This window comes from Peromyscus leucopus, chromosome 6, assembly GCF_004664715.2.
Source record: "Peromyscus leucopus breed LL Stock chromosome 6, UCI_PerLeu_2.1, whole genome shotgun sequence".
NCBI classification, from domain to species: domain Eukaryota; kingdom Metazoa; phylum Chordata; class Mammalia; order Rodentia; family Cricetidae; genus Peromyscus; species Peromyscus leucopus.
The window spans coordinates 81,923,792-81,951,406 of NC_051068.1; the positions used below are offsets into that span (position 1 = coordinate 81,923,792).

General features: G+C 48.7%; 1 protein-coding gene and 1 long non-coding RNA gene across 2 annotated transcripts; one reads left to right on the forward strand and one right to left on the reverse strand.

The window, feature by feature from the left end:
* Nucleotides 1-21,587: 21,587 nt before the first annotated feature.
* On the reverse strand, nt 21,588-22,485 carry Ubl4b (ubiquitin like 4B). The gene is given in 2 exon segments (XM_028879313.2): nt 21,588-21,835; nt 21,837-22,485. Coding segments are annotated over 2 exon segments (594 nt in total). The 5' UTR covers nt 22,346-22,485; the 3' UTR covers nt 21,588-21,750.
* A 65-nt stretch (nt 22,486-22,550) lies between these two features.
* Nucleotides 22,551-23,834, forward strand: LOC119088289. The gene is made up of 2 exons (XR_005091913.1): nt 22,551-22,851; nt 23,528-23,834. It is a non-coding gene; the product is annotated as an uncharacterized LOC119088289 (long non-coding RNA).
* Nucleotides 23,835-27,615: the final 3,781 nt, after the last annotated feature.

Sequence of the window (27,615 nt, forward strand, 5' to 3'; positions counted from 1 at the left end):
GAAGTAAAAAATATCTTTTTTGTAACCCCTCCCCCCAGCTTAATTCATCCTTGCTCTCAGCTACCTGGAATTAAGAAAACAAGTTTTCACTCCCAACTAAACCCTTAGTACAATCTGAAAACATGGCCTTGCTCCTTCAGCTCCAGAAAAGGCATTTCTGCTGTGCTCTAGCTGTACCTGAGCCCCCAAACCTCCCAGGTTATCATCTCTCCTGCCCCTCCAAAGCCTCCACGACACTGTAATCTTCCGAATGATGCCATTCCCCAGAAATGGCTCTCAGCCAGTCAACTGGCTCCAACCCTTACCTGAAAAGCACCTGGCCGGACCTTCTGGGGCCGTGGGATTTGGCCCTACATGTTTGCTGTGTGCCTCTGGCCCAAGCAAGGGTTTCTTATTTCAAAATCAAAACTTTCCACCTTAGCTGATCCCCAAAGGTTTCTCCTACTTGTTGTGGTTTGGGACAGATCCTTAATACCTCTGTACCCCCAACTTTCTCCTCTGAAATTGCAGCAGTGTTCTACCTGGCCCCCAAATGCTAAGAGATTCACCCTCTGGGGCTCCAAAGGGACAGTTAGAGACGGCCAGAGCATACGATGAGGGGGCTGGAGCTGGTCATAAATGGGGTGGTGAAAGATTAAACCTCGAGGGCAATCGCTTGAGTCACTGAGAGCTTGGATGTTTTATTTTAAAGCTGGCGAAGGAGGCATGGTGGCAGAAGTGCCGGATTTAGCAAGGAGAATGCCAGACGTCCAGTTAAATTAGAACCGGCGTTGCACATCCTGTGTTTCATGTGGCAAGCCTGTAGGGAGGTGGCAGAGAAAGTCCTCTGGATTCTAAGGAGAGGACACGTCGCAGGTGACAGAATGGGGAGCAAGGAGACTACATCAGGGGTTGTTATTACACACCAGGCAGTTATTGAAGCTAGTGTTTGCTGAACGCTCCATTGCCAACTACCATTTCTTAGAACTTTACATGTAGGATTCATTTAATTTCATAACAAGCCAATGAAACGTGTGCCTGATATCATCTCTGCTTTCCAGGTGAGGAGGCTGAGCACTGAGAGGTTAAGTAACTTACCCCAGGCTGCACAGCTAGAGAGTGACAGAGCAGAGATTACAGGCAGAACCCCACGTGGTCAGCCCTACATTGTTGTGCAAACCTAAGCCATCTGGTGAAAACCAAACGACAGGAACTACATTAAAGCTCTCACCCACTGGAAGGTGTGAGAAGGGGACTCAGGAAACCCACTCTGTGGCCGGATGTTCGCATGTCACGTCATTTGAGATGCTACAAAGGAGGACAGTGGGACCAGAACCAGAAAAAGAACCAGCTCCTCTCCAGAACCAAGCAACAACAAGGCTTTACATCTGGTCCTCTCCATCCCTCCACTGCTGCCCTTTATGGGTAAATGGGATACTTTAAGCCAGAGAATAAACTGTAGGGGTGAAGGGCATCCAGACAGAGGCCAAGAAGGTACCTACATCCCTGACCAAGGGACACACAGGAGGGCAGTGGCCCCTAAGGTTTAGGAAGTAGCATCAGCAGCAATGGTGGTTGACTGGGCTGAGTTCTGGAATAAGCGCTGAAAGACCACATTAACCAGAAGGGAATGATGACCAGAAGGGGCCTGGGCCCCTCAGAGGAAAGCCATATTTAGCTTAGCAAGCACTAAATTAATGGGACCAGAACAATGAATCAGTTGAAGCCCAGAGAAACTAATGATGATCTTGGAGTCACAGGGAAAGTAGGTCAAGGCAGAAATGGGGGTTGGGGTCTTCTGACTGCATCTGCAGAGTCTGGCACTGATGGAATCCTGGTCTAGACTCCAAGAGAGGATGGAAGCAAGGCATGATGGTACATGCCTGTAAACCTAGTTCTCAGAAGCCTAAGGCAGGAGGATCACAAGTTTGAGGCCAGTCTGGACTACATAGGCAGTACAAGGCCAGCCTGGACTGCATAGTGAGACCCTATCTCCAAAAGGACCAAGTGGAGGGGAATGAGGATGGAGATGCTCCCAAGTGCAGGCCATGGTCAGTGTTTGAGGTCCCTGCTTTATTTAGGCACTCGGATTCTGGCCCTTCAAGTGTGAAACAGAAGCTGGGGCAGAGATAGGCTGAGACTAAGAATTCGAGAGCCAAGAGACACCTCTCTCTCTCTCTCTCTCTCTCTCTCTCTCTCTCTCTCTCTCTCTCTCTCTCTCTCTCTCTCTCCCTCCCTCCCTCCTCCCTCCCTCCCCCCTCCTCTCTTTTTTGCTTTGAAAAACCACGGTAACTGGCTTAGTAAACGGGAAGCTGCCCCATGGATCCACCCCGTTATTCCTTTGTCTCTGCCACTACCTGCTGGCCTTCATGCACCGTTCTGTTTCCCTTCTCTTCCAGCTCTGCCACCTTCCTTCTAAGACCTTGAGACAGAGCCCATTCCCAGCAGCATCTGCGGAGAATCAGGCGGGAGACAAACGTGCCACCTCACATCGCAGCCAGCCTGGCTGCCTGCCTGCCTGCCTCTTGCCTTCCACCCCCTCTCTGCAGCCCGCATTACCCCCTCCCTCCCAAATGTCTGGTTCACAAAATATCCCTGCTCATCGGGACTTCTCTCCTCGGGCCCACCACCCAGGGAGCTGGCGAGCTAGCAGTGAGGACCGCATGAAAGGCTCAAGGGGATAGGAGGAGGCTCCAGCCCTGCCAGCCTGGAAATGTACAAAGCCCATCCCTCGGGATCAAGCCCGAACCTGACGTCAAGCCGAGGCTGAAAATACAGTCTGGAAAGTCACGAGGTGCCCATGAAAAACGAGCTGCCCTCCCCAGACAGAGACGTGGGAGCGCGGAAGGGACGTAAATCCCAGCTTTTTAGAGTCTCCAGAGAGCAGGAGAGAGCCTCGGAGCCTCTAGAATTTTGCCGAGAATTTCCCAGTGTCCTAGTCCTACTTCGGGGACTGCCCTGGACAGGCCACCGCCAGCCCCTCCCTCCTCGACTCTTCAGAGCACACACTCCTCAGAGCAACCTGTGCCTGACCCTGAAAGGCCCTGGGTGAATGGGGGAGGGGAGTAACAGCGGGTCCAGCGCCCCCCTGGGGCCTATCTAGAACTTCTCTGGCTAAGCCATAGTGTGCTGAGGACTCGATTTCCCAAACCTTACTCAGAAGTCCCAGAGAACCCAGATGTGAGGCCCAGATGTGAGGGTGAAGGTCCCTGGCCATACCAAGCCCTGACATCCATTGCTATACAGGGAACCTCCTTTCCAACCTCATTTGCTCCACCTACTTACTTTTGCAAACTCTCCTTAGTCATTCCTTTATCCCAGGAAACACGAAGGCCTGAGGTCTCTGAATGGCCTAGTACACACTCCCCTCCCCCGGACACACATCTGTATGAATGTGTACACATACGTGTAGAACACACATATGCACACATATAGGCTTACTTCCTCCTCCCTTAGTTACCATAACGAATGCCTGTGTATTTTGTTTGCTTCTCTCCTCATTAGAATGTAAGCTCAATAACGCTGGGAAATTTATGCTCGGTATTCATTCTTCTAATTGAATCACACTCTTCCTACTTAAAATCCTGTAACTGAGCTTCTGAAATACACTCAACCTTAGTGGGGCATTGTGCTGGATAGTTTTACGTCAACTTGACACAAGCTAGAGTTATCTGAGAGGAGGGAACCTCAATTGAGAAAATGCCTCCATAAGATCCGGCTATAAAGCATTTTCTTAATTAGCAGATTGATGGGGGAGGGCCCAGCCCATTGTCGTGGGGCCATCCCTGGGCTGGTAGTCCTGAGTTCTATAAGAAAGCAAACTGAACAAGCCAGGGAGAGCAAGCCAGTAAGCAGCACGCCTCCATGGCCTCTGCATCAGCTCCTGCCTCCAGGTTTCTGCCCTGCTTGAGGTCCCATCCTGACTTCCCTTAGTGATGGAGTCTATCTGGAAGTATAAGCTGAAGTTAACCCTTTCCTCCCCAAGTTGTTTTGGTCAATGCTGTTTCATCGCAGCAATAGAAACCCTTATATTAGATGAAGAGAGAATGAGAGAGGGAAGGATTTAAGAAGTGATGATTGGTGGAAATTATAAACATACACATGCTGATGTACAGGTGTTTCTACAGCTGACCAGGTAGCCATAGTGAATGTTTTAACCACCTTCTTCCAAGACAGGTATGTGTTCCTGTTGCCCTCAGCAAGATACTCAGCTGGTTCTGAGGACCTTGTCTGAGGTGGGGTCCAGTGCAGGACATATGGTGGCACCTTAAGCAATTTAATTGAACCAATGTGGAAGAAGCTGGTTTGTGCATAGCCTAGGATGCAGGGAGGGGACAGAAACTGGTCTGGTTTGTATAAACGGCCAGAAGAAGTTGACCTCTTAAAAGTTTTACACCCAAATATCTTTAAGTTACCAGCTTGCTGTAGGATGTGGTTTTGACAGGTCGCCGCGCGCGGCCCCCCCCCCTCCCCCGTCTGTGGCATACAGAGAGCCGTCACTGTGGCTGACACGGAGCACCCACCTGCCTTCATCCCTCCACATCTGTGGATGGCTTACCCAGGGCTGAGTGAAGCATGAGAGGCTCGGCCTCGGTGGCAGCAGCGTGCAGATGGAGGGTGCTCCCCTAGGCCTGAAAACCTCCTCCCTTTCTGCCTCCCTCTGGAGGGCACTTGCTGGTGCTGACACCTGTGCCTCTAACAAGGCCCAGGAGACCCTGGGGGACTGACACCAGGGCCCGAGTGGTGCTCTGAGAGGTCCCGCTCTTCCTGCAGAAGGGAACACCTTCCTCTGTAGAGGTTTCCCCTCAAGGCTGCGAGCCTGTGCGATGCCCAGGGCAACCAGACTCCCCTGGGAACACTGTGTGCAAACTGCAGTTTACCTGTAACTCAGCTTCAACTCTGCCCCAGCCTCATGGGCCCCAAGAGGCTTTCCCGAGGAGATGCTGCAGAAGGGCAGGAAGAAATCTGTTGGCCCCTACTTGATTCCTAGCCCCAATTCAGGGACTGGTCCAAGAAAGACCCTTGACATACAGATTCTGAACCAACATAAACACAACTGACAAGGTAGAAAGGGCGGCTGGGGGCTGTGAGGGCCCCTGGGATCAGTGGGTCTCAATTCTACCACCTATCACCTAATTATCTGAGAGATCCTAGACTAGTGTCTGGGCTTACCAAGTTCCAATTCTTCATCTGAAGAGTAGGGCTTGCCATACATCTCACCCACTCATTAAAATGACTCTGTGTTTACAACACTAAGCCAGCAGATAGAGGAAGCTGTACAAATGCCACTTGTGTGCAGACAGAGGTAGGATGCACTGTGTCCACCTCTGTCCCTGAAGGAGATATGGGGTTCATCCACCAAACACAGCTGATTGCATGGCATCAGTATCCCCCAGCACTGTATCCAGGAGAAGCAGCACCTGCAGAAGTCCATGGAGTTAGACCTAGCGATGAGCGGAGTGGGACCTGGCTGTGCAGAAGTCAAGGTGGGAAAGTCATGAGCTGAAACCTCGCAGGTACCTGTCCCTCACAAGGGAGACTGAAGCCTTCTTGTTGTGGCATAATCTTTTTGTACACTGTGAAGATGTGTTGCTCTCATTGGTTTAATAAAGAGCTCAATGGCCAGTAGCTAGGTAAGAAGAGGTTAGGCGGGACTTTCAGACAGAGAGGGCTGGGATGAAAAAGGGAGCGTTGCCAGTCAGACACAGAGGAAGCAGGATGTATACAAGATGGGGTAATAAGCCATGAGACATGTGGTAGCAAGAAAATTAATAGAAATGGGTTGATTTAAGTTTTAAGAGCTAGTTAGAAACAAGCTTAAGATATTAGCCAAGCATTTATAATTGATAATAAGTCTCTGTGTGGTTATTTGGGAGCTGGCTAATGGGACAGAAAATTACACCTACACCTTCTCTTAAAGAACTTCAAATGATTGGGTCAAGCCCACCCAAGATAACTTTCCTAATTTAAAATCAACCAACCCATGATGTTCTAAGATGATCTAAATCAATCCAGAGAAATAAATATTGTGTGTTTCTCTCATCTGTGGTTCCTATATTTTGCACAGATACACAAAATCATGTATGTATGTAACTTAAAAATAGAAATAAAAGTGTCAGGGTATTGGTGAAATTATTAAGGCCACTCCACATAGTTAAAAGGGAGGTTTATTTTGTGGGGTAACTTACAAATGAAGGGATAGGTAGGTTGCAGGGTCTGGGGAATATGTAATGCAGTCCAGCAGTGTTCTCTGAAGAACTCTGCTCAGTCTACCTCCAGCGTCCAGGGTCCAGTAACCAAAAGAGGTGGTGCATCTGGATCTCGGGTCTTCAGGATCCTCTCTTGGCCCCACCTTGTAGGCGTAACAGTTACCAAAGCCTCAATGGGGGTTGGAACTTCCAGATCAAAGCTGGAATGGCTACCCACTACATCTCCCCCTTTTGTCTAAATAAGAAGGTTCTAACCTATTACAACACTATATATATAGGAATGGTTATCAAATATTGTCCAGGAATAATGAGGGATAATGACCTAGATAAGATGGAACTATAACCAATGCGAACAATATCAAGCAAGAAACACATACTAAAATCCAGAGAAGTCTAGAGCATAGGTAAATGGCATGTTACAAAGATCATTCCAAAGGGTGTCCTATCCTAAAGAACCTGAATCTAATACTTAATATGTTCTATCTAAGATTATATATATATATATATATATATATATATATATATATATATATTAAGTTGTAACTATAACTGCTAGTCTTCAATCCCATCAAAGACCTGAGAAGGAATATAATGGTACCTGAGAAGTGGTAGATGGATGCAAGCAACTTTTGGGAATCTTGCAAGAGTAGACCAAGACAGCTGGCAGCCTGGACAGTCACCTAATGTTTCTCAGCATTGTTGGTGCATTCAAATTGGCTATAGGCCTAGAGTATCTGACAGACCATTTTCAGAAGCAGGAATTCTGAAAGACCATCTTACCCTGTTTTGGCAGAGTACAGTGGTTGCTCCTTGTGTCCCGCTTGTCTAGAAAGGACAGCATTTGTACTGTCAGCAGTCGAGGCAAGGGCAGTTCTTTGCCCAGTAGGCCATTTTGTGCCAAGAAGAAGACAAACTTCCAAATGGAAATGTCTTAGAAGTCCAACATTCTCTCGGGATCAAATTGGTGCTGCCAGGAGCAATTGTGTCTCACATCAACAGAATTTTAAGTTATTTAAATGCCATATTCTTTAGGTCCATGAAGTGTTTGAAGATTACCTGTCCATCCGACCTATGCATCTATAAATCTGGATAACCTAACTAACATAACTATAGAGATGACAAGCATAGGTGACTATAAATCTATAAGTCTTATCTACTGAAATAACCTAAGGACTAAGGCTTCATGTACACAAGGTAAATAGTCTATAAGCAAATGTGCGGTAAAGGACGATGACTTCAAAATTGTGAAAATACACAAAATATCTTTAACAGAGGTAGGTATGTATAGTGTAATATGCAATATGACAATAATCTTAAATATATATCAATATACAGAATATCCTAAACAGAAGTAGAACATACATACAGTATGAGAGATATAAATTTACATTTGGATCAATATACAAATATTTCAAATAAGAGTAGAAATATATGTACATTATAACAAATGTAGTTCTGTATTTGTATCAATATACAAATTATCTTAAACAGGAATATAAAAATAGTTTACATTTGTATCAACATATAAGAATCCATAACAGTGCAAATTAAAGTGCAAATTAACTAAGGCTACTATTTTACTAAATTTGTTTACTAGTATATACAATAATCTACCATAATATCTTATACCTATCCATTCCATTTCTTCTGTCTTTTTTTAGACACTTTTTCTTTTCTTAAGGAGAATACTGAGTTTAATATTTTCTTTCACCCCCAACCCTATAACCATCATCCATAACCCTGAGAAATATGAAACCTCAGGGAGAAGAGGCGTCGTTTTCTTAGAATTCGTTGCTGCTGTTTAGGGGGTGATGGTATCTCTGTTGGGTACTGTGAGAAAGCTCAGATAGTTAAATCTCAGTTAAACTAACTGTAGATTCTGCAGCAAGTCTTAGAGTAATGGGTAAGATTGTCTGAAATTCTGGCAAGAAGTGTAGTATGATGATGATTACCATGGCATCATTCTGGATTGGGTAGAGTTGTTGTTGTTGGGGCCCCGTCTTCCTTCTTGAGACTTCAGAGATGCTATTAGAAAAACTTATTTTTTATCAAAATGGAAAGTTTGGATTTAAAGAGGAAATAACATGTAAGAAAGGATTCTGAGAAATCAAGAGTAAGCATGGAGAGATTTAGAATCTTGAAGACAATGGTTCTTTTTTATTGTAGAGAATTTAATTGATTCACTCAAAAAATGTAATATTTAAGACTTACCACCCCTCTGTTTCTCTGTCTCTGTCTCCCTGTCTCTCTCTGTATCTCTGTCTCTGTTTCTGTCTCTCTATCTGTGTGTGTGTGTACATGTACCATGTGGGGGGGGGTGTCTAAGGTCAGAAGAAGGTGTTGAATCTACTGGAGGTAGAGTTACAAGTAGTTGTGAGTTGCCCGACTATAGGTGCTAGGACCTGAACTAGGGTCCTCTGGAAGAGCAGCAAACACTCCTAACATCCAACCCACCTATCCAGCTAGCCCTTTCCTTTATTTATTTATTTATTTATTTATTTATTTATTTATTTATTTATTTATTTATTTATTTATTTGGTGACTTACTCAAGCTCACAAGCAGACTTGGTATTTACCTGACTCCTTCATATCTTCACATGGAGCAGAGTTTGCTAAGAGGGAGAAGGACAGGAGACCTTTTACCTCCTGCTGAACATCAGAAAAGGCCAGAGGAAGAGACCCGGGTTTCTGAGGCCATGTTAGCCTAACAAGTCCCATGGCATAAAAGAAGATCACGTTTCTTTTTTCAGTATTGGGGATTAAACCAGGACCTTGCACATGCTAGGTGAGTTCTCACTGCTAAGCTAGATCCTCGGCCCTTTTTGTAACTTTAAGACAGTGTCTCACTAAGTCACTCAGGCTGACTTTGAATCTGCAATCCTCCTGTCTCAGCTTGTGGAGTACTTGTGCAAGCTGCCCCAGCTGTTAACATTTCTGTTTCCAAATGAAATGCAGCCCATGCCAAGCCTCCATCCTACCAGCCCAGAGGGAATTTAACGTTGGTGTGGGGCTTCCTTGCCCACCCAACCAAGGAGAGCAAAGAGTCTGGGGTCTCCCACACCACTAAACATTCAGAAAGCATATGCTGGTCCCTGAAACGGAGAAACTTTTTGAAGAGAGTGGGGAAGGAGAGAGACGGGGGAGGGGGATTGTTTTCTTGTGTTAAAGAGACTAGAAAGTGAGCTGGGCATGGTGGTGCACGCCTTTAATCCCAGCACTCAAGAGGCAGAGGCAGGAAGATCACTGACTTTAAGACCAGTCTTGTGACAGAGCTATTCCAGTACAGCCAGGGCTGTACAGAAAAAGTGTCCCGAAGAAAAGAGAGGGGAGGGGAGGGGAGGAGGGAGGGAGAGGAGGGGGAGGGGAGGGAAGGGGAGGGGAGGAGAGGAGAGGAGAGGAGAGGAGAGGAGAGGAGAGGAGAGGAGAGGAGGAGAGGAGAGGAGAGGAGAGGAGAGGAGAGGGCGAGGGCAAGGACAGGAGAGGAGAGAGACTAGAAAGCACACGAGACTAACTGGTTTTTCAGCTAGGATCCACATGTGACCCAGCTTCACAAGGAAGATCTTACATAACCCTTAGAGACAGGCTGAGGGGATGAGTTTCCTGGGCCAGCTATGGAGATTTTTAGTGTCCCCAGAGTATGGGCAGCAGGGTAATGGTTTTCCCAGATCCCTCTGGTGGGATTTCTCTAGGGTATTTGTCTCCAAACCATGCATATCCTGGCACTTCAGAAAGTTCTAGAAACAACGTAACATCCTCTAATAAATTCCTGTCTGTGTACATTAGCCAGAATGGCATCTGTCACCCCCAACTTAGAAGAGTAATTCAGATCAGAAGAGATTCCAAGCGAGAAGCCCCCAAGGAAATGAGGATCTGGAACTCATTCTCAGTATTTTGAGGCAACAGTGAGATGGCCAGCAACAGAGGAGGTGGGTGGCTCATCTTGACGAACGTTCCTGCAGCACCTGAGGCCACCATACAATTGTCACTGGAGGAAGGTGTTTGCACACTGAGAGCAGCTGTTGAAGTCAACTTTTTTTTTTTTTAGGAAATTATAATGAAGTATTTCAAACAAACACAAAATTGAGTAGCGAGCAACCCCCCAGTCCCCATTTCCAGTAATGGCATCACCATCCAGCATGGCCTGTAGCCAGCCCATCCTCCTCCCGCTTCACTGGGCTGTTCCAAAGGAAATGGAATGCATCACTTCATCCCATGCATCACCACCTCACTATGCATTGCTAAAGGATGGCTTTTTATGTGTGCATGTGGGGTTGGTGTGTGTGTGTGTGTGTGTGTGTGTGTGTGTGTGTGTGTGTGTGTGTATACATGTGGAGGCCAGAGGTTGATAGATGTGTTCCTCTATCATGCCACACCAAAAAACAAAAGGAAAGAAATTGTCATGTGTGTATGCACACATGTGTGCGTGCATGTCTATCTGTCTGTGCCATAGTACATGTGTGGAGGTGAAGGGTTAACTGAGAATCTGTTCTCTCCTTCAACCATTCCGGTCCTGGAAACCAAACTCAAGTCATGAGATTTGACAACAAGCACCCTTACCAGCTAGGCCATCTTGCTAGCCCTCCCCACTATTATTTGAGACCAACATGGAGATAACCATTTGGCTAGATGGGTTAGCCAGTGAGACTTTGGAATCCTCCTGTCTCTGTCTTCCAGAACAGGAATTATAGGCACATGATGTCATGGCTGGTTGGAGCCCATTTAGGCTTTCCCCAGCAGGTCTGCGTAAAGAGGATGATTGGACCACGGGCCTGGGTGCAGGAGTCTGAGACGGTCTGCACTTGGCTGTGCTGCGGGGAGGTCTTTTGCTCCACCCCTTGGCATTCCTTTAAATACTCTAGGGCAGAGACAAACAGAGCCTGATGGATTAGGATCCAGGCCCTCTCAAGGCTATCCTTTATTTTCTATCTTTTTCTCTCCCCTCTAGCCTTCTAACTAATATTTCCTGCTGCTTCTACTCAAGAGCACTCTGGGGAAATGTGGGGGTGAGGGATGCCCCCCCAAAATGCCTGGCTCTTTACATGGGTTCTGGGGCTCTGAACTCAGGTCCCCATGCTTGGTTAGCGAGCACTTTACCCACTGAACCACCTCTCACTCCAAGGATGACTTTTTAAAGCATAACCACAACAGTACCATCTCATGGTTTAAAGATCAATATATTGATTTTTCTGATACCATCAAATATCCAGTCACTGTTTAAATTGATCCAGCCATCTTGCTTTTTGTAAAAACTGTTGGAATATAGTTCTTCAAGACTCGTTTTCAGCTAAGATTTCACTACAAACTGGCATCTTCAAAGCAAGCACACTCACATGACTTATAGGTTGAAATTATGACAGATGTCTCTACAGAGTAATGTTAGGCACTTTGGGGTTCTGGGTAATGGGAGTCTAGGGGACTCGTTTCTGGAACCGAAGGGGCCATGCAGCAAGCAGGGTGGCAGTGATATGTCTCAGTATTTCTCTTAGCCACAGTGATCCAGGTAAGTGTTCAAGCCTAGATCCTTGACTCCATCGCCGACCCTATAACCCACGACTTTCTGCAACAGATTCTTTTGTGCTTGGACAGGGTGGATGCTATTAAGTGCAGTAGCGACCCATGAGGGTAGGAGGATGTGAACAAGAATTCTGAATTCTGGTTGTACTTTAGAATTTACAAAATGTTGACACAGCTCATCTTGACAGGCTCCATTTACTACCCCACAGGAGTAGTGTTGTTTTTATCAAAAAGAAGAGCCCATGTGAGCAGGGGACCAAAGTCTCACCAACAGGAAGCATCTTAAGACAGAATCATAAGTCTTCAGGTCCTGGGTTCCAGGTGAACTCTAAAGACTAGACTTGTCCTCTGACTCCACTGACCTTGCCTGCCCCATGGGCTTCCATCTCATGCATAAAGAGAAGGCATGGACCAAGACGGCTCCAGGAACTCAGGCAATACAGAGAGCTGAGTCTGGAGAGACCCCCCATACACACACACACAGCATAAGATGAGCATACCACCTTGCTCCGTGAGTTCAGCCACAGACCTGCTGAGACCAAGTCCTTGGGCCTGATGAGCCAGACTACAGCTGCCCCAGCTAGAGCCCTGGCCCCACAACCCCACCACCAAAGCTCCACAGAGTCCCTGTTCTTGTATGCATGTGTGCAGGTGGATGCACCTAGGGTTGGTAAAAGAAATAAAGTGGAAGCAACTCAGAGGACCCAGGAGGACTGGGGCTTTTCCCAGTGTATTATTACAGCTCAATTTTAAGCAGCACTGGTGGCCTGAGGTGGTCTGGATGAGAGGAAAGGCCCATAGGGGAGCTTCAAGGGCCAGTGCCCTGACCTCTTGGAGGGGTGGAAGCTTTGATCCCAGGGTTTGAGACTCTCATAAATAATACTCCAGGTCCAGGTACCCGGGGGACCCATCCAAAGACTGCTGGCTGAGAAGGTAGACCTGCCTAGCCCCACGGCAGACACGCCTCTGCCGCAGTGGGCTGTGACAGCTTTATAGCCAGACGGCCTACAGTAGTTACCTCAGATTTATCACCCTTCTTCAAGGGCAGTGGGAGCCGCCAAAGGCAGCCTGGGAGCCCTTAAATCACCCTGAAATGGGAAATGCTGTCAGAGGGAATGGAGGGGCAGGTAGAAGCCATCCAGGGCCTGGGGCTTCCTGCTGACTCCTCAGGTTACAGGCTTTTCTAGACTGGGATTTACAACCCTGAAGCCTATTGGAGCCAAGCAGCCCTGTAGGAAGGATCCAGGACTTGAGTCAAGAAAATGAGAGTACCCAAGGCCAGCAGAGCAAAGCTGGGGAGAGAATAAGAACCCCGGATGAAAACCGCTGCCTGCTGTGTTGGAGAGCGGCTTGCTCTGGCTCCCTCCATGCAGGTGCACTGACTAATATTGCCTGGGACTCTCACCTCGCTGTCTGCTTGCTCCTCTTGACACAAGGCTGTTTGTGAAGACCTTGTATATGCAGGTGTCTGTGTGTGTGTGTGTGTGTGTGTGTGTGTGTGTGTGTGTGTGATGTCTGGAGACCGGGATGTATTAACAAGCATACGTATGTATGAAAAGAAACCATTTCTCAGTGCACCGTGGTACCAGGCTGTGTCTATATGCTTATGAATTAGAATTGCAGGCATGGATAGAAGCAGAGGGTCAGGGACAAAGGTAATACGTTCCAGATCCCTGGCCTTGCCAGCCCTAAAAAAGTCTAGGGCAATTGCTGGGCAGTGGTGATGCACATCTTTAATCCCAGCACTTGGAAGGCAGAGGCAGGTGGATCTCTGTGAGTCTGAGACCAGCCTGGTCTGCAGAGTGAGTTCCAGGACAGCCAAGTTCTCAAAAACACCAAAAAATAAATAGGTAAATAAGTAAATAAAGTCTAGAGCAATAAACAAGAGATCACATAGAGAGAGCTGCTACTGGCAGTGTCTCCATTTGTTTTATTTTGTTTTGTTGTTGCTGTTGAGACAAGGTCTTGTCAGAAGCCATGACTGGCCTAGTACTTGCTGTGTCGCTCAATCTAGTCTCACACTTTCAGCAATCCTCCTGTCTCAACCTCCCGAGCGCTGGGATTACAGGCATGCGCTGCTATGCCTGGCTGCCAATATTTAACAGAAAGGTAACTATGTGGATTCAAATGGATGGTAAGCAAGAGAAAGTAAGCTGGGGTGAGTGGAAAGGGATGCAAGAAACAGAAAGAGCTGGAGAAAGCACCCAGATGTCCATAGAGTGCAGTCGAATTGCCCCACATGGGGTCAACGGGAACAGCAGGATGTGCACAGGGTAGAGAAGAGGTCCAAGAAGGAAAGCAGAAAGGACAGGAGAAGGGAAGGTGACCCAGGAAAGGAAGGGAGCCAGAGTGGGAGGTGACCAGCAGGGAGGACCATCTGCTCCAGAGGACACCAGGACCTGGGTTTGGCAACAGTTTCCACCTTAACCACCTCAGTGAGTGACAGCTGGCTTGGCAGCTCACTTGGCAGCAGGATCCAGGGCAGCCTGCCCTCTGGCCACTCCCCTGCCACAGATTGGCAGCCACCCAACCCCAGCCCAGAGCACAGGACTAGTGAGCCAAGCCAGGCCAGGCATCCAGAAGCAAACTTGTCACCTCTGAGAGTGCGTGTGCACAGAGCAGGGGCTCCGTGTGCAGACCTGTGTGAGCTGATGTATGTGAATAGGTGTAGCTAGAGTTTTCCTGCCTTGCCCACAGTCAGGACAAATCTTTGTCACCCGCCAGTCCCACAGCTGCTCAGGCCCAACCAAGTAAACACAGAGACTTATATTGCATACAAACTATATGACCGTGGCAGGCTTCTTGCTAACTGTTCTTATATCTTAAATTAACCCATTTTTATAAATCTATACCTTGCCACGTGGCTGGTGGCTTACTGGCGTCTTCACATGCTGCTGGTCATGGTGGTGGCGGCTGGCAGTGTCTCTCTGCCTCAGCCTTCCGCTTCCCAGAATTCTCCTCTCTCCTTGTCCCACCTACTTTCTGCCTGGCCACTGGCCAATCAGTGTTTTATTTATTGACCAATCAGAACAATTTGACATACAGACCATCCCACAGCAAATAGGCGCCCGGTAAAGTCCAGCTGGGACCACTGCAGAAGTGTGACACCCTTCACGTGCCTGGAGCTCCACGGGACATTTCTGTCTTGACTACCCTGTATCACTGTTAAGAGAGAAACTATTCCAGCTATTTCTTTCTACAGCCCTAGCAGTTCCTTCACTTGGCTCTACAAAGTCTTCCCTTTGTGTCCTTGACTGTGTAGCATAGGATCTTTTGACAAGACTGGCTGGGATGGGCTGGACTGGGTCAACTCAGTTCCAGCAGCCTGAACCAGAAAGGCCAGATCTGGTCCTGACGATGAAAGTGAACTTCAGCTCACTGCTTCAAACTAGACTATACTGTCAACCCCACTGTACCAGACAGGGGAATCTGTGTTTGTAAGTGTGCATGTTGGATGTGTCTGTGTCTCTAAGTGTCATGGATGTCATGAAGCATCCAGAAAAGTCAGATGTGGGGATTGCTCAGCCAAGGGTCATGTGGACCCCAGGTGTCAGGAAGAGGCCCCTGTGACTATAATCCTACAATTCCCATACTTTACTAGCTCAAATGTATTCTCCTCCATGAAGCTTCTTTAAGCCATAGCTAGAAATGAGCACTCTTCCTCCGTGCTCTGCTAGGATGAACAGAATACAGCAATTGTTTATTGTCGTTGATTTTTATGCATGCAGACATGCAATGACATAGTAACACCTTGTGCAGGGAGGTCTAGGGATCCCTGTGATCTTCACCTCCTGGTGTTCATGACTTTGTATAATGGCCCCCATCTTTGAATGTAGGCAATGCCTCTAACTTGCTTCTGATAGAATCTGGAAAAGGGGATAAGATGCCTCATGACATCAGGTTGGGTAGAGCTTGATCTATTTCCCTCTAGAAATTCTCCTTGTGGGCCTGAAAAGGGAAGCAGTCATGTTGGGAAATCTGTGTGATGAAGACAGAAGGCAGTTTTGAGTAGCTGTGGATGGCCTCCCCCAACATCTTATTAAACCAAAGCCCCTGGGCTCTAGGACAGCAAGAATTCTGCCTCCGATCTATGTAAGTTTGGAAGTGAGTGCTCCCCCCACCAAGCTCCCAGATGGGAACACCGCCCAGTGAATGTCTTCAGATAGCCTATGAGACCCTAAGTAGCATGTAAGTCATGCCACTAAACAATGAGATTGCATATCATACCCATATACCCACTACTTGATCTAAGTAACTTTAAATGTTTACTATGTGTGTGTATGCACATGTGTGTACCATGGTGCACGTGTGGAGACCAGAGGACGACGTGTGGGAGTTGGTACTATCTTTCTACTCTGTGGATCCTGGGGTTGTTAAGCTTGGTGGTAAGTACCGTTTTACCCACTGGGCCATTTCACCAAAGCATCACTTTATGAGAACTGAAACCCCTGCAAACCTTTCCTTAGCTGAATTTCCCTTCTTACCATAATGTCCTCCTAAGCATGTGTCCCTAAACATGTTTATGTGATTTTTAAGTGCCGTTTCTTTTTTTTTTTAATGTGTTTATAATTTCCATGCTACCTAGTAACAACCTATCCTGAGCATCCCTGACCTCAGTGCCTCATAGTAATCCACGCAAGCATCAGCTCCCAGCAGGCTGGGGAATCGGCAACTCATGTCTGTGACTCCGTGTCAACGTAGGACTTGGCCTAAGAAGGCAACTTGGAGTTCAAGCCCAGCCCCTTCTCCTTCTATCAAGCTCACTTTGTGAGGGAAAGGATCTCTGGTTCAGAAACACAAAGTGACTTGCCCAAAGCTCAAAGCAAACAGCAAATCAGGCACGGGCCCACCCAGGCTTCCCCTATCAGCTGGTGGCTCTCAGGTTGTACCTATCTGGGGGTTGGTTGGTCTGAGCACTGTGTGTCCACACTGCGATTTTGTTAGTTGGGAGCAAGTTACATTTCAAGGGAAAGGGGTTACACAAAGGGTTAGCTACCAGTAGACAGAGATTATGGGTGCCTCCACACAGCCTCTCCACTGTAGTAAGAGCTGAGTAACCTCAGTTTTAGAACTGCATCCTGACAGGCTTACATTTATTATGGCCTTTCCCACAATGGTAGTTTTCATTTAGCAAAAGCAAACTTGTGTTCAAGCTAAGTCCCAGATGTGGAAATAGTGGTCTTCCACTCCTAGCCCTCACCCCCTAATGGAACCTCTCCCAGCACAGATGGCAGATGCCCCCGGCCTGCCCATCCCATCTGGTGCACATCTCGATGCAGGGTTGCCATGCCTCCCCTCAGGCGTCTCAACTGGATTGGGGTGCTTTTCTGGGGAAGCTCGCCCGCCCGTGCCCTCCACTTCCTCCATCCATGCCCCTCTTCCCCAGTTTAAAACAGCTGGAAGCTTTAAACAGCTGAAGTCTCATTTAATCCTGAGCAAATAGGCTGGGGGTGGGGGATGGGGTGCAAATGAGGGGTGGAAGCAGAAAGCCCTGGCTGGGGCTTACTTCTAAAATCAGGTATCAGGCATCTTTGGGGCTCTGGAACAGTGTAAGCGTCTTCCACATCTGCAAGACTTCTCACCCTGACAGACGGTTGTCTGCCTGGCCATTCTGAACTGGGGAGAAATTTCCAGGCCTAATCATAGGCCTGCAGTCTCAGTGTTCAGGAGGCTGAGGCAGGAAGATTGAGAGTCCAAGGAGTCTGGAATAAATGGTGAGATCCCGTCTCAAAACCAACAAAATAGAACTAGGAGAAAAGCAATGTGTCTTACCTGCCACATCACAATCATAGGTCAAAGCAGGATATTGGGGACTTCCCCTAAGGCAGCAGTTCTCAACCTGTGGGTCACAGCCCCTTTGGGGATTGAACAACCCTTTCACGGGGGTTGTATATCAGGGATCTACATTATGATGCATAACTAACAAAACTCCAACTAAGAAGTAATAAGGAAATAAGTTTATGGTTGGGGGTCACCATGACATGAAGGACTGTGTTAAAGGGTCACAGCATTAGGAGGTTTGAGAACCGCTTAAGCCTCTGCTCACCCTGCAGCAAGGGACAGCAGGGGGCACCCCACTCTTGTCCAGGAGCCAGGACCCCTCTACTGCCAGCTCAAGCTGCCAGCACAAAGCTTGAGAGGAGGCTGATAGGGCGTGGATAACTTCCTCTTTGATGCAATAGTAGTAAGAGGTGGGCCTTTCAGCGGGTGACTGAATCATGAGGGCTCTTGCCCTTGTGACTGGAATTTGTTCTTAGGTAAGAGGTGGGAGGAGCCCTGGGGAGACAGTCCAGTCAGTAAAGCGTTTGTCACACACACAAGCATGAGGACCTGAATTTGATCCCCAGCACCTACATAAGCTGTGTATGGTGGCATCCTCTTGTCATCCTAAGCATTAGGAAGATTGACAGGTAGATCCAGCCTAGTCTACTTGGCTTTGATTCAGGCCAGTGACAAACTGCCCCAGAAAACAAACCTGTGGCCTTAACACCCTTGCACACACATATGCATGCATTCCTTCACACATATGTACACACACACACACACACACACACACACACACACACACACACGCTCCTGCACACATACAGGCTCATACACTCATGTGTATGCACATGCAAAGACCTAGGAGGGAGCATATTTGCCCTTAGCCAGTGTGAGGATATTTTAGACGGTACCACCAATGAGGAGCACCTCCTCCTCCACAGACAGTGACTTGGTACCTTGACCTCGAACTTCCAGCGGGTGGGCAACACTTTTCTGTGGTCCATTACATTTTTCATTGTGGTAACAGCGTACCTGAGAAACATCATGTAAGAAGGAAGATACAGTCCAGGTAAGTGACCCACAGTGGTAAGAGCATGAGCCAGCTCATCACACTAGGCAGGAAGTAGGACCAGACTATAAAAACTGAAGGGCTGCCTGCCTTCAATGACCTACTTCATCCAGCAAGGCTCTATTTCCTGTGTGTGTGTGTGTGTGTGTGTGTGTGTGTGTATTTTGGTTTTTTGAGACAGGATTTCTCTGTGTAGCTTTGGAACCTATCCTGGATCTCCCTCTGTAGCCTAGGCTGGCCTTGAACTCACAGAGATCCGCCTGCCTCTGCCTCCCGAGTGCTGGGGTTAAAGGCGTGTGCTGCCGTCGCCGCCGCTGCCACCGCCACCACCACCACCACCACCACCACCCGGCTAAGGCTCTACTTTCTAAAGATCCCACAACCTTCCAAAGTAGCATCACCAACTGGGGATTGAGTGTTCAAATACATGAGCCTATGGGAGGCATTTAATATTCAAAAGATGATGGCCCAAGCCTGAGGAGTCTTAACATAGCTGATACAAAACTGTGGCGGGGCCCAAAAATGTTTGGGGATGAAATAAATGGATGGTGCAATAATCGCACGTGGGCCAAGACGCCATTCCTATTTCAATCAGAAATAGTTTTGCCAGGGACCAGAGGGGTTTGGGACTGCAGGTAAGTGATCCAGGAGGGAGCTACGATGGGGAGTCCAATTTCTCTGTGGACAGGAACACAAAGCTGGCACAAGATACACCCTACTTGAGCGATGCTGTTACCTCCAGTAACGTGTGTCCTTCCACGGTGGAGGAGAGAGAGCTAACGTGAGAAGTTAAAGAGCTATCTGCACAAAGCTGAAGTTCAGAAACAGCTTGTTCCCTATTCCTATCATCCCTGCCCCCCAAGTGGTGACGCAGAGCAGGGAACAGAAAGTCTTTCCCCTGGCCGCTAGTAGAGTGAAGCGCCCTTGTGGCAGGTGACCCAAGGGCTGGGGTTATCCACATACAGCAGGAGTCACATGGAAGATTCAGTGTCTGCTGAGAACCTGGTCCACATTAGTGATGTGTCTTCAATATATCTGCACCTGCTTTTCCTTGATGACTCTAAATTTTACCCCCTCTCAGGGAACAAAGCCCATAACTATACAACAAGAGACACTGCACTGAGTGACACCATCCCCGGGGAAGTTAACACATTGTTTGCCAAGCTTCACATGTTGGCACATGCTCTCTGGTGCTCAGCTTTTGAGAGGGGATAGAGCAGGAGGGCCCTGGGGAAGGACAGAGTCAGTAGTAGGAGACACACAGTGCAGATAGAAGAGTGATCCAACTTTTGTTCTTCCCAGTTTGGGACTGGACACATCCTCCCTGAACTGCTTGCCTTAGAAGCAGGAGACTGGCTGCCTGCCTTACCTTGTTCTCTGCCACGAACACTAGCCAGAGAAAGCAAAGGCTTTGCCTGTCCTTCATGCCAGCTTCTCTCAGCAAAAAGAATAAAACGGCCCACTTACTTTTATCGCTCAAAGGGTTTCCTGGGAAATGGACTATTAGTTCCCCTAATGTAAAGATAATAGGCTTGTCCCCTTTGGCAAATGGCACAGGCCCAGCACAAATGAATTCACAGAACCATCATGAGCCCTCCCAGCAGACGGCAAATGGAGCAGGAATGAGTGGGACTAGGATAGGAACTTTGGAGCAGCCTGGACCCCACCCCACCCCCACCTGTGGGCAGTGAGTCTGAGAAGAGCCCATTCAGACCCTTGTAGTCCTGACTTTCTTCTCGCCTTACTGGGCAGGCTAGAGCTGGATACCATCAGCAAAGTGAAGTTGTTTCTAGCCAAGAAATGTCAGAACAATGCTTCCAAACAAGCTTTCCCAGTAGAGGATTCCCAGGCCCTTCCACCCACCACTGTGGAGCTCCCTGCTAGAAAACATCGCTCCCAACTATACCTACCAGCTTCGCCTCTTGCCTGAGTTGATGTCTTTGAGGTGAGTGGATACTATGATACAGGGGGAAAGCCTCAGCATCCTACAGGGAAAGGATGCCAGTCCACATGTTGGTTGGACTAGGCTGAAAGTCAAGGGCCCTATAGACCAAGGGCAGAGTGCTTCCCAGAGAAACAGGACTTCTGCCGGTTCCTTTCCAAGCATCTACCTCCCCATGCCCTCTCCACAGTCTCCATCTCCAGCCCCCAGGACTGAAACTTCTGCAGGAACAGTACTTTGGGGACTTTAGCAGCAAATGGGGGACCATGGTTCTCAGTGAGCAACCCTGAATTTGCCCCCCCCCCCACACACACACAGTACTGGGCTCCTCAGCTCTGGTCTAGAGCTGCACTCTTAACCCCAGGTAGACAAAAGACCTGCTCTGGCACATTCTGCAAGGCAGAGGCAGCAGGGCATGGAGCCTGTGTAGGCTGCGCTATATTGTTATAACACCTCTTTGCTTTTCCTGGGTACATCTCTAATCTAGGCTATATGCCCCACGAAGGCACAGGGCCTGGTTGGTACCGTTTTGTTTTATTTTGTTTTGTTTCCTCCAAAGGAGTACTGGCCAATGCCAGCCAGGTATCAGGAGTCCATTACTACCTTGATTAGTCAGAATGTGGCAATGGGCATAGCTCTACTCAGGCTGGCCCCATGAGTGTGCCATGAGTGTGCCACGAGTGTGTCACTTGCAGACCATTTTTTTCCTGCCTAAGGCTCTGCTTCTTTCCTGCCATTCTGGGACTTCACCTGAATTTTGGTGAGCCCCAGGACTGGCCCATGCAATCACTTTCCCTGACTTCTGTCTCTCCTGTCCCATCTCTGAAGCCATGTAAGGACAAACAGGACAGCAGGGACGGCCTCATCAAGAGTTCAAGGGCAGCTGCCAAGCCCTTCCTCTTCTCTATACTGTTGGGGGGTCTGGATGCCATGAGAAGGGACAACAGACTCAACGGTCTTTCTGTTCTGAAGGAGGAGAGGCTCTGTCTAGAGTCATGGAGACTTTCTCTGAGCCACGCTTGGGCAAAACTTTTCCACCCAGAGCTGCCGTGAACTTTGACAGTCTCTATGGGGTCCCTTGGCCCATCCAAAACTCCTGTAGCAGAGATTGATGGTGCTAGAATCATTCTGCGCTTCAGACAGGGACCTACAGGCTAGAGGGCATAGAAGGATCCAGATACCTTCCAACTATATACAGGTTCAATAAGAGGGATGGATGCATCTCCATCAGGAGAAAGTAATGAGAAAAATTGCCTGAGAGCATGGAAGGTTCAGTCCAGGGGAAGTTTAGTGAGCAAAAGAGTGGGATGGGCCAGTTTGCTGATCTGCCTCCTCCTCATCCTCTTCTTCTTCCTTCTCCTCTTTTCCTCCTCCTCCTCCTTCATCGTTTTGTTGGAGCTCTGAGGCGACAGCCCGGTCCTCCTTTTCCTCTGCCAGCTCTTCAAGCTGCTGCTGTGCCAGGAGTTGGCCCACCAACTGCTCCAGGGCCTCCAAGCTCATCCTCTGCAGGCGCTCCTCGTGCTCTTGCCTCAACAGCCCCAGCACGGCCTTGGCATCCTTGGGCCCAAAATGTTTGCCTAGGACCTGGCCCAGCTGGAGCCACAGGGGCTGGGGCTGGTGGGCCTGGTCCAGGGCTGCCTCCTCTGGAGGCAGCATGATGACATTGATGGAGGCATTGGGCCCAATGCTGTAATCGGAGAGGTGTTTGTCATCAGCCAGGAGCTGGCCACGGAACAGCAGGTGCTGCTGCTTCTCTGGCACCTGCAGGTGTTGGGAAACCAGCTTCTTCAGTGTGGCCACACTTTCTTTTCCAGATACCTTCAGGCTGCATCTTCGGCCCAAGAGCAGCTTGACCGTGAGGAACATTGGGCCAGAGAGAAATCAGGAGGGATCCATGCTCTGAGAGTTGCCCTGAAGGTAAAGGGCCCTATAGGTGACCCTGTCACGAAAGGGCCACTGCTCCCAGCAGGGCAAGGGCCCAGCCCACACGGACAGCCACTAGCTAATGCACAGTGATGTCACAATGCCGTGGGAGGGCTCATTTCCATTGCAGAACTTTAGGGACAGCAGAGAAACATTGTAGTCATAAAGCATCTTTCCTTCGTGAGGAAAAAGGGGAGAAGAGGTGGTGGTGGTGGGGAGGTGACCAGGAAAGAAAATGTAAAGAGAGCTGAAACAGAGAAAGAGGACTGGAAAGGCACCGTGTCAACAGCATGTCTGCCAGTTTTCTCAGCACATGCCTTGGGTACTTTCCGGGTGTTAGCAGGAGAGACCACAGAGACCTAGGAATTCTAGCACTGAAAGACAGGGCAGGACCACTCATGGTGTCTGTCTTATATCCATAGCCTCAACTTAATCCACGTGACCTACAGGTGCTTTGATAATTCCTACCTGTGGGAGGGGAATTGCAGGCTCATTTAATCCCACAGCGAGAGGCACATGACTGGGTCTTCATGGTGGCCTTGCCTTCCCTCCTAAAACAACCTCTGCTCAGTATCTTCCATATGCCAGTCACTGAGCAGACTCTGGGCTTCAGAGGCACATGAGGAGCAGGATGCTTGTTGGGCATTTGAGTGTTGCATTCCGCAAGTTTCACTGCAACACGTTGCTTTTCTTGCACCACACCCTTCGCAGGGGTTGTCACGTGTTAGCCTGCAAGGATGGCACTGTCTTGGCTGAGAAGCGAGTGAGCTTAGAGGAGAACTGATGTCCCTAATGGGTGTACTGACTGCATCAGGGGCTTTCTCGGGTCTCCTTAGCACCCAAGTCCTCCCTTTCCCTCACCTTTCCCCTCCTCCCTCCCTGCCTTACTCTTTTTCCTTCCATCACCCTGACTCTAGAGAGGATGATAATGTTGACAGCCACCGCAGCCTTCCTGAGTCTGCCCTTCCACAGTTCCCGACCCTACCCCCTGTGCCACGGTTGCTCAACCTTCACCCCTGTCTTCTAACCTTGTCATCTAACAGCAGCTGAAAGAAATACCCGTAAGTACCAGGACTGTCACCTCTGCTCATTCTTCTCCGGCTCCTGTGTTCTCGCTCTTGGCAGGTGACCCAGATTCTGGTCCTGGATGGCCCAGCACTTCCAAGTTGGGAACCCTAGCCAATGAAACTCCTGTTGCTCCTCCTCTTCCTGAAGATTCCTCCAAAGCTCACCTCCCCTCTGGATCCCACTGCCCCCAGTGACTGAGGCTCTTGCCTCCCTACAGCCACCGCTCCGACTCATTGTCATCCCAATCCAGCTACCACCTTAGATCCACTCAGTACACAGCCAAAAGAATGATCCTAAAATTATTGTGAGTCCTCTAAGTTTAATTCTTTTGCTTTTGGAATAAAAACAAGTTTTCCTGACTGTAGCCAGAAGGTTTCCTGTGTCCCACCTGGTCCTGTAGCCTTTCGGTCCCAAATAAACACACAGAGGCTTATATTAATTACACTGTTTGGCCTATGGCTCAGGCTTATCCTTAACTAGCTCTTACAACTTAATTCAACCTATTTCTATTCATCTGTGTTTTGCCTGTGTTCCATTACATCTTGCTCCCCCCTGCCCCACTCCCCAGCAACACTCAGCCTTTCTTCTCTTTGTCTCTCTGCTTGGATTCCCCGCCTGGCTCTATTCTGCCTTGCCGTAGGCCACAGCAGCTTCTTTATTAACCAATGGTAGCAACACATATTCACAGCATTCAGAAAGACCATCCCACTGCACCTGGCGTGGTACCTGAGGTCTTCATGGCCTGGCCTCTAGCTTAGCATTCCAGCCTCTCCACTTTTCCTCCTTCACTCCAGCCACATTAGCCTGCCTTTGTCTCTGCTTGCTTTCCCTATTTGAACTCTACCAGCTCATCCTGCAAACTTGGTGTCTGCCTTAGAATCACCTCCTCCATGAAGCTTTCTCTGCTTTCCCCAGCCTCGGGCAAAGGGAATCCTACATCCATCCCTCTGTGCAGTCAGTCATTACTCCACTAGTTAGTATACCCAGCATGGACATTCCCATCTCTCCCTCTGACTTTCAATAGCAGGGTCTGCGTCTCTCCCATCATGATGCCTCCCGTACACCAAGTTTTATATACAGATGGCCTTGTGCACATATTTATTGGTAGAAGAGATTCAACTTAGACATGCTGAGCCATGCAGAGTCATACAGGACCCAAGTACATACATAGGCTGTGAAAAGACATAAACTTACCTGTAGCCTCTTCTTCACCCTGCCTATTCCCCTAGAAAGAGGAAAATCCAAAATTATATAGAAAATAAAACAGAAAGTGATATCAGGCTTTACCAGAGGCTCTTCTATAATACTTATGTAAATAGCCAGTTCCCCGGGAGAGTGTGAAGGAAGTCTGAATTTGCAAGTGTGCACACAGTGTGGGAGGGGCTGCGGGCTCTGGGGTGGAGATGCGGGCATCCATGCAGATGAAAGGAGGGATGAGCACAGCTACCGAAGGGCCATTTAAGAATCCCTTGAGAGGAGGACCCCCTGGTGGACAAACCACTGGATAGACAGGATTGGAGCATCCTATGGGTGACGCCCAAGCAGTACTAACTAACCCACAAAGGCTTCCTGGAAGGTGAGGTCTAAGTGGTCTTTACAGGGCACAGAGGAAGGAAAGGCAGGGAGGGGACTAACTTGTAGTCTGCCCTAACTGCAGGGCTTCTGGAGAGAGTGGGGAGCATCCAGGAGGAAGATGATGTCAACCGTCTGCCCCCAGCCTCCCCTTGAAAACCGTGTATCCAGGCTTGAGCTGCCCCAGCCATGAGGCATCTCTAGAGATGGCCTCTGGAGTTGGGCTCCCCAAAACGAAGCACATGAAAGCCCTAACACAGTTCTCCAAAGCTAGTGACTATGTACAGGTAGTTACACCTATGACCGAGACTGCGGGGGCCACGAGGACAGTAACAAATTGAATTAGTGATATCCATACATGCTAAGAGAAATGGCCACTCTCCCCTGGAGTCTCTACTGCCTCCCCAAAGAGGACACAAGAAGCACCTGTCTGGACACTGGGCTTCTATTTGGAGTCAGGAAATATTCCAAGCTCCCCACCACCATGCAATTGCTTGTCTTAATTATGCAGTCAACATGAGCAAATAAAATTGTATAGTCAAAGCATGCAATCAATGATTGTTAGAAGGGAAGATCGTCTGGAATGAGTGGGTTTGTGACTTGGGAAAGGAATCAGTGTGTGCAGAGAATGTTCAGCTTTCTCTTAAAAATACTGCAAAAGGCATTAGCGTCATTGGGATGTCCGAGTGCTATGTCTAAGGAGAAGATGAGAAGGGTGAAGATGTCTGAGCATTCAGGTTTCTGGGATCTTCTAGTGCTCCTGGGTGGGCTAACTGAACCGTGGTGCAAAGAGATCACAAAATGGGATCTGTTGTCCACCCGCTGCCCTGGGGCCTGCCTTTAGCTGGGTTGGTCTCACCTCTAGACAATAGGAGGATAATCAATGTCCAGCATCCTTCTGAAGTTGCTATGTGAACCCACAGCATCTGACCCACAGAGATATTAAACACAGGATTCAATTTACAGATGGAAATGGGAGTTCCTATTGTTGTTCTGTGACAGGGAGGAAAGAGCCCACTACACCTGGAAATCTGCTCACAGTGACTCCTCACATAGTCCTGTCTGTACAGGCGGGTGGGCAAGGCAGTCTTCTGCAGACTGGCCTAGCTCGGAGGGGAAGATGAGGTGAGTTCATTGACAGCTGAGGGGCCTGCAGTGTTGTGGAATATTACTTTAACTAGGCAAAGATGTGTTACGTTTGTTTATGCTGCATTTGTTTAACTATGTAAAGATGTGTTGCTTTGTCTGACTAAGGCACCTGATTGGTCTAATAAAAAGCTGGACGGCCAATAGCTAGGGAGTAGAGGGATAGGCAGGGCTGGCGGGCAGAGAATAAATAGGAGGAGAGAAAATGAGAGCACAAGAGAGAGAAGAGAAGAGAAGAAGGGAGAAAGAGAGGGAGGTGCCTGGGTCAGCTAGCCAGGCAGACACCCACCAGCCAGCCAGACACGGAGTAGAACATACAGAATGAAAGAAAGATAAAAAGCTCTGAGACAAAATGTAGACGAAGAGAAACAAGTTAATTTAAGTTTTAAGATCTAGTGGGTCAAGTCTAAGATAAGGTTGAGCACTCATAACCAATGTTAAGTCTCCTTGTCTTTACTTGGGAGCCGGTTGGTGCTCCAACAGAAGGTCCGCTACACTGCAGAGTGCAGGGAACTCTCTGCTGCCTCCTCTCTGATGCTGGAAGAAGGCTTATCGGGGAGGTAAGTTATGACCTCCGTCCACCCGACCCCCAACAGCGTGCTGTCATCGGACTTGAAGGATGTCAGTCTGACTTTGTAGGGAGTGCCAAGGATTGGGCGGCAACCGGACTCAAAGCAAGAAGACCTAGAAACAGCCCGAAGTAGGAAGGAAGAAGGCAGGCATAAGAAAGTCAGAAGGGGAAGTACTTAGCAAGGGGAGAGCCACAGAGTGGGCCAGGGAGCACCACCAGGGAGGGGGCTAAGAGAGAAAAGAAGGGGAGCTGCAGGGGCGGGAAGAAGTTCATGTGAAGTTCATGGCAGGCTGCTCCTCTGAGAACTCCATCCTCTTCCCCTCTCCTTAAGAGCGGAAAGAGTTCATGGGAAAGGTTGTCAGGGAAAGTGGGATCCATCCGGAAAACTGTTTATCCCAGGGGGGGCTTAGAGCCTACAGTCTTTGGTTCCAGGCACTCCCTGCCGCCTCCACCTCAGGGAGCCTTGCCGCTCAGAAGCAAGTCTCAAGCACCGTGCTCATCCCCCATAAGGCCCTGGAGAGCCCCATGTTACTAACAGCAAGTCCTCAACCCTGTGACAATGTCCACTCTCAGGCCTACCCTGTGCTGCTGTCTTTTTTTTTTTGGAGGGGGGGGGTTGAGACAGGGTTTCTCTGTGTAGCTTTGTGCCTGTCCTGGAACTCACTCTGTAGCCCAGGCTGGCCTCGAACTCACAGAGATCCGCCTGGCTCTGCCTCCCAAGTGCTGGGATTAAAGGCGTGCGCCGCCACAGCCCGGCCCCTGTGCTGTCTTCTGTAGGAGAGGTCTCTCGAGGCTGCTCCACACTCCACAAGCCGAGCTCTGAATAAGACAGGCAGCTCTTTAGGGGACTCTGAGC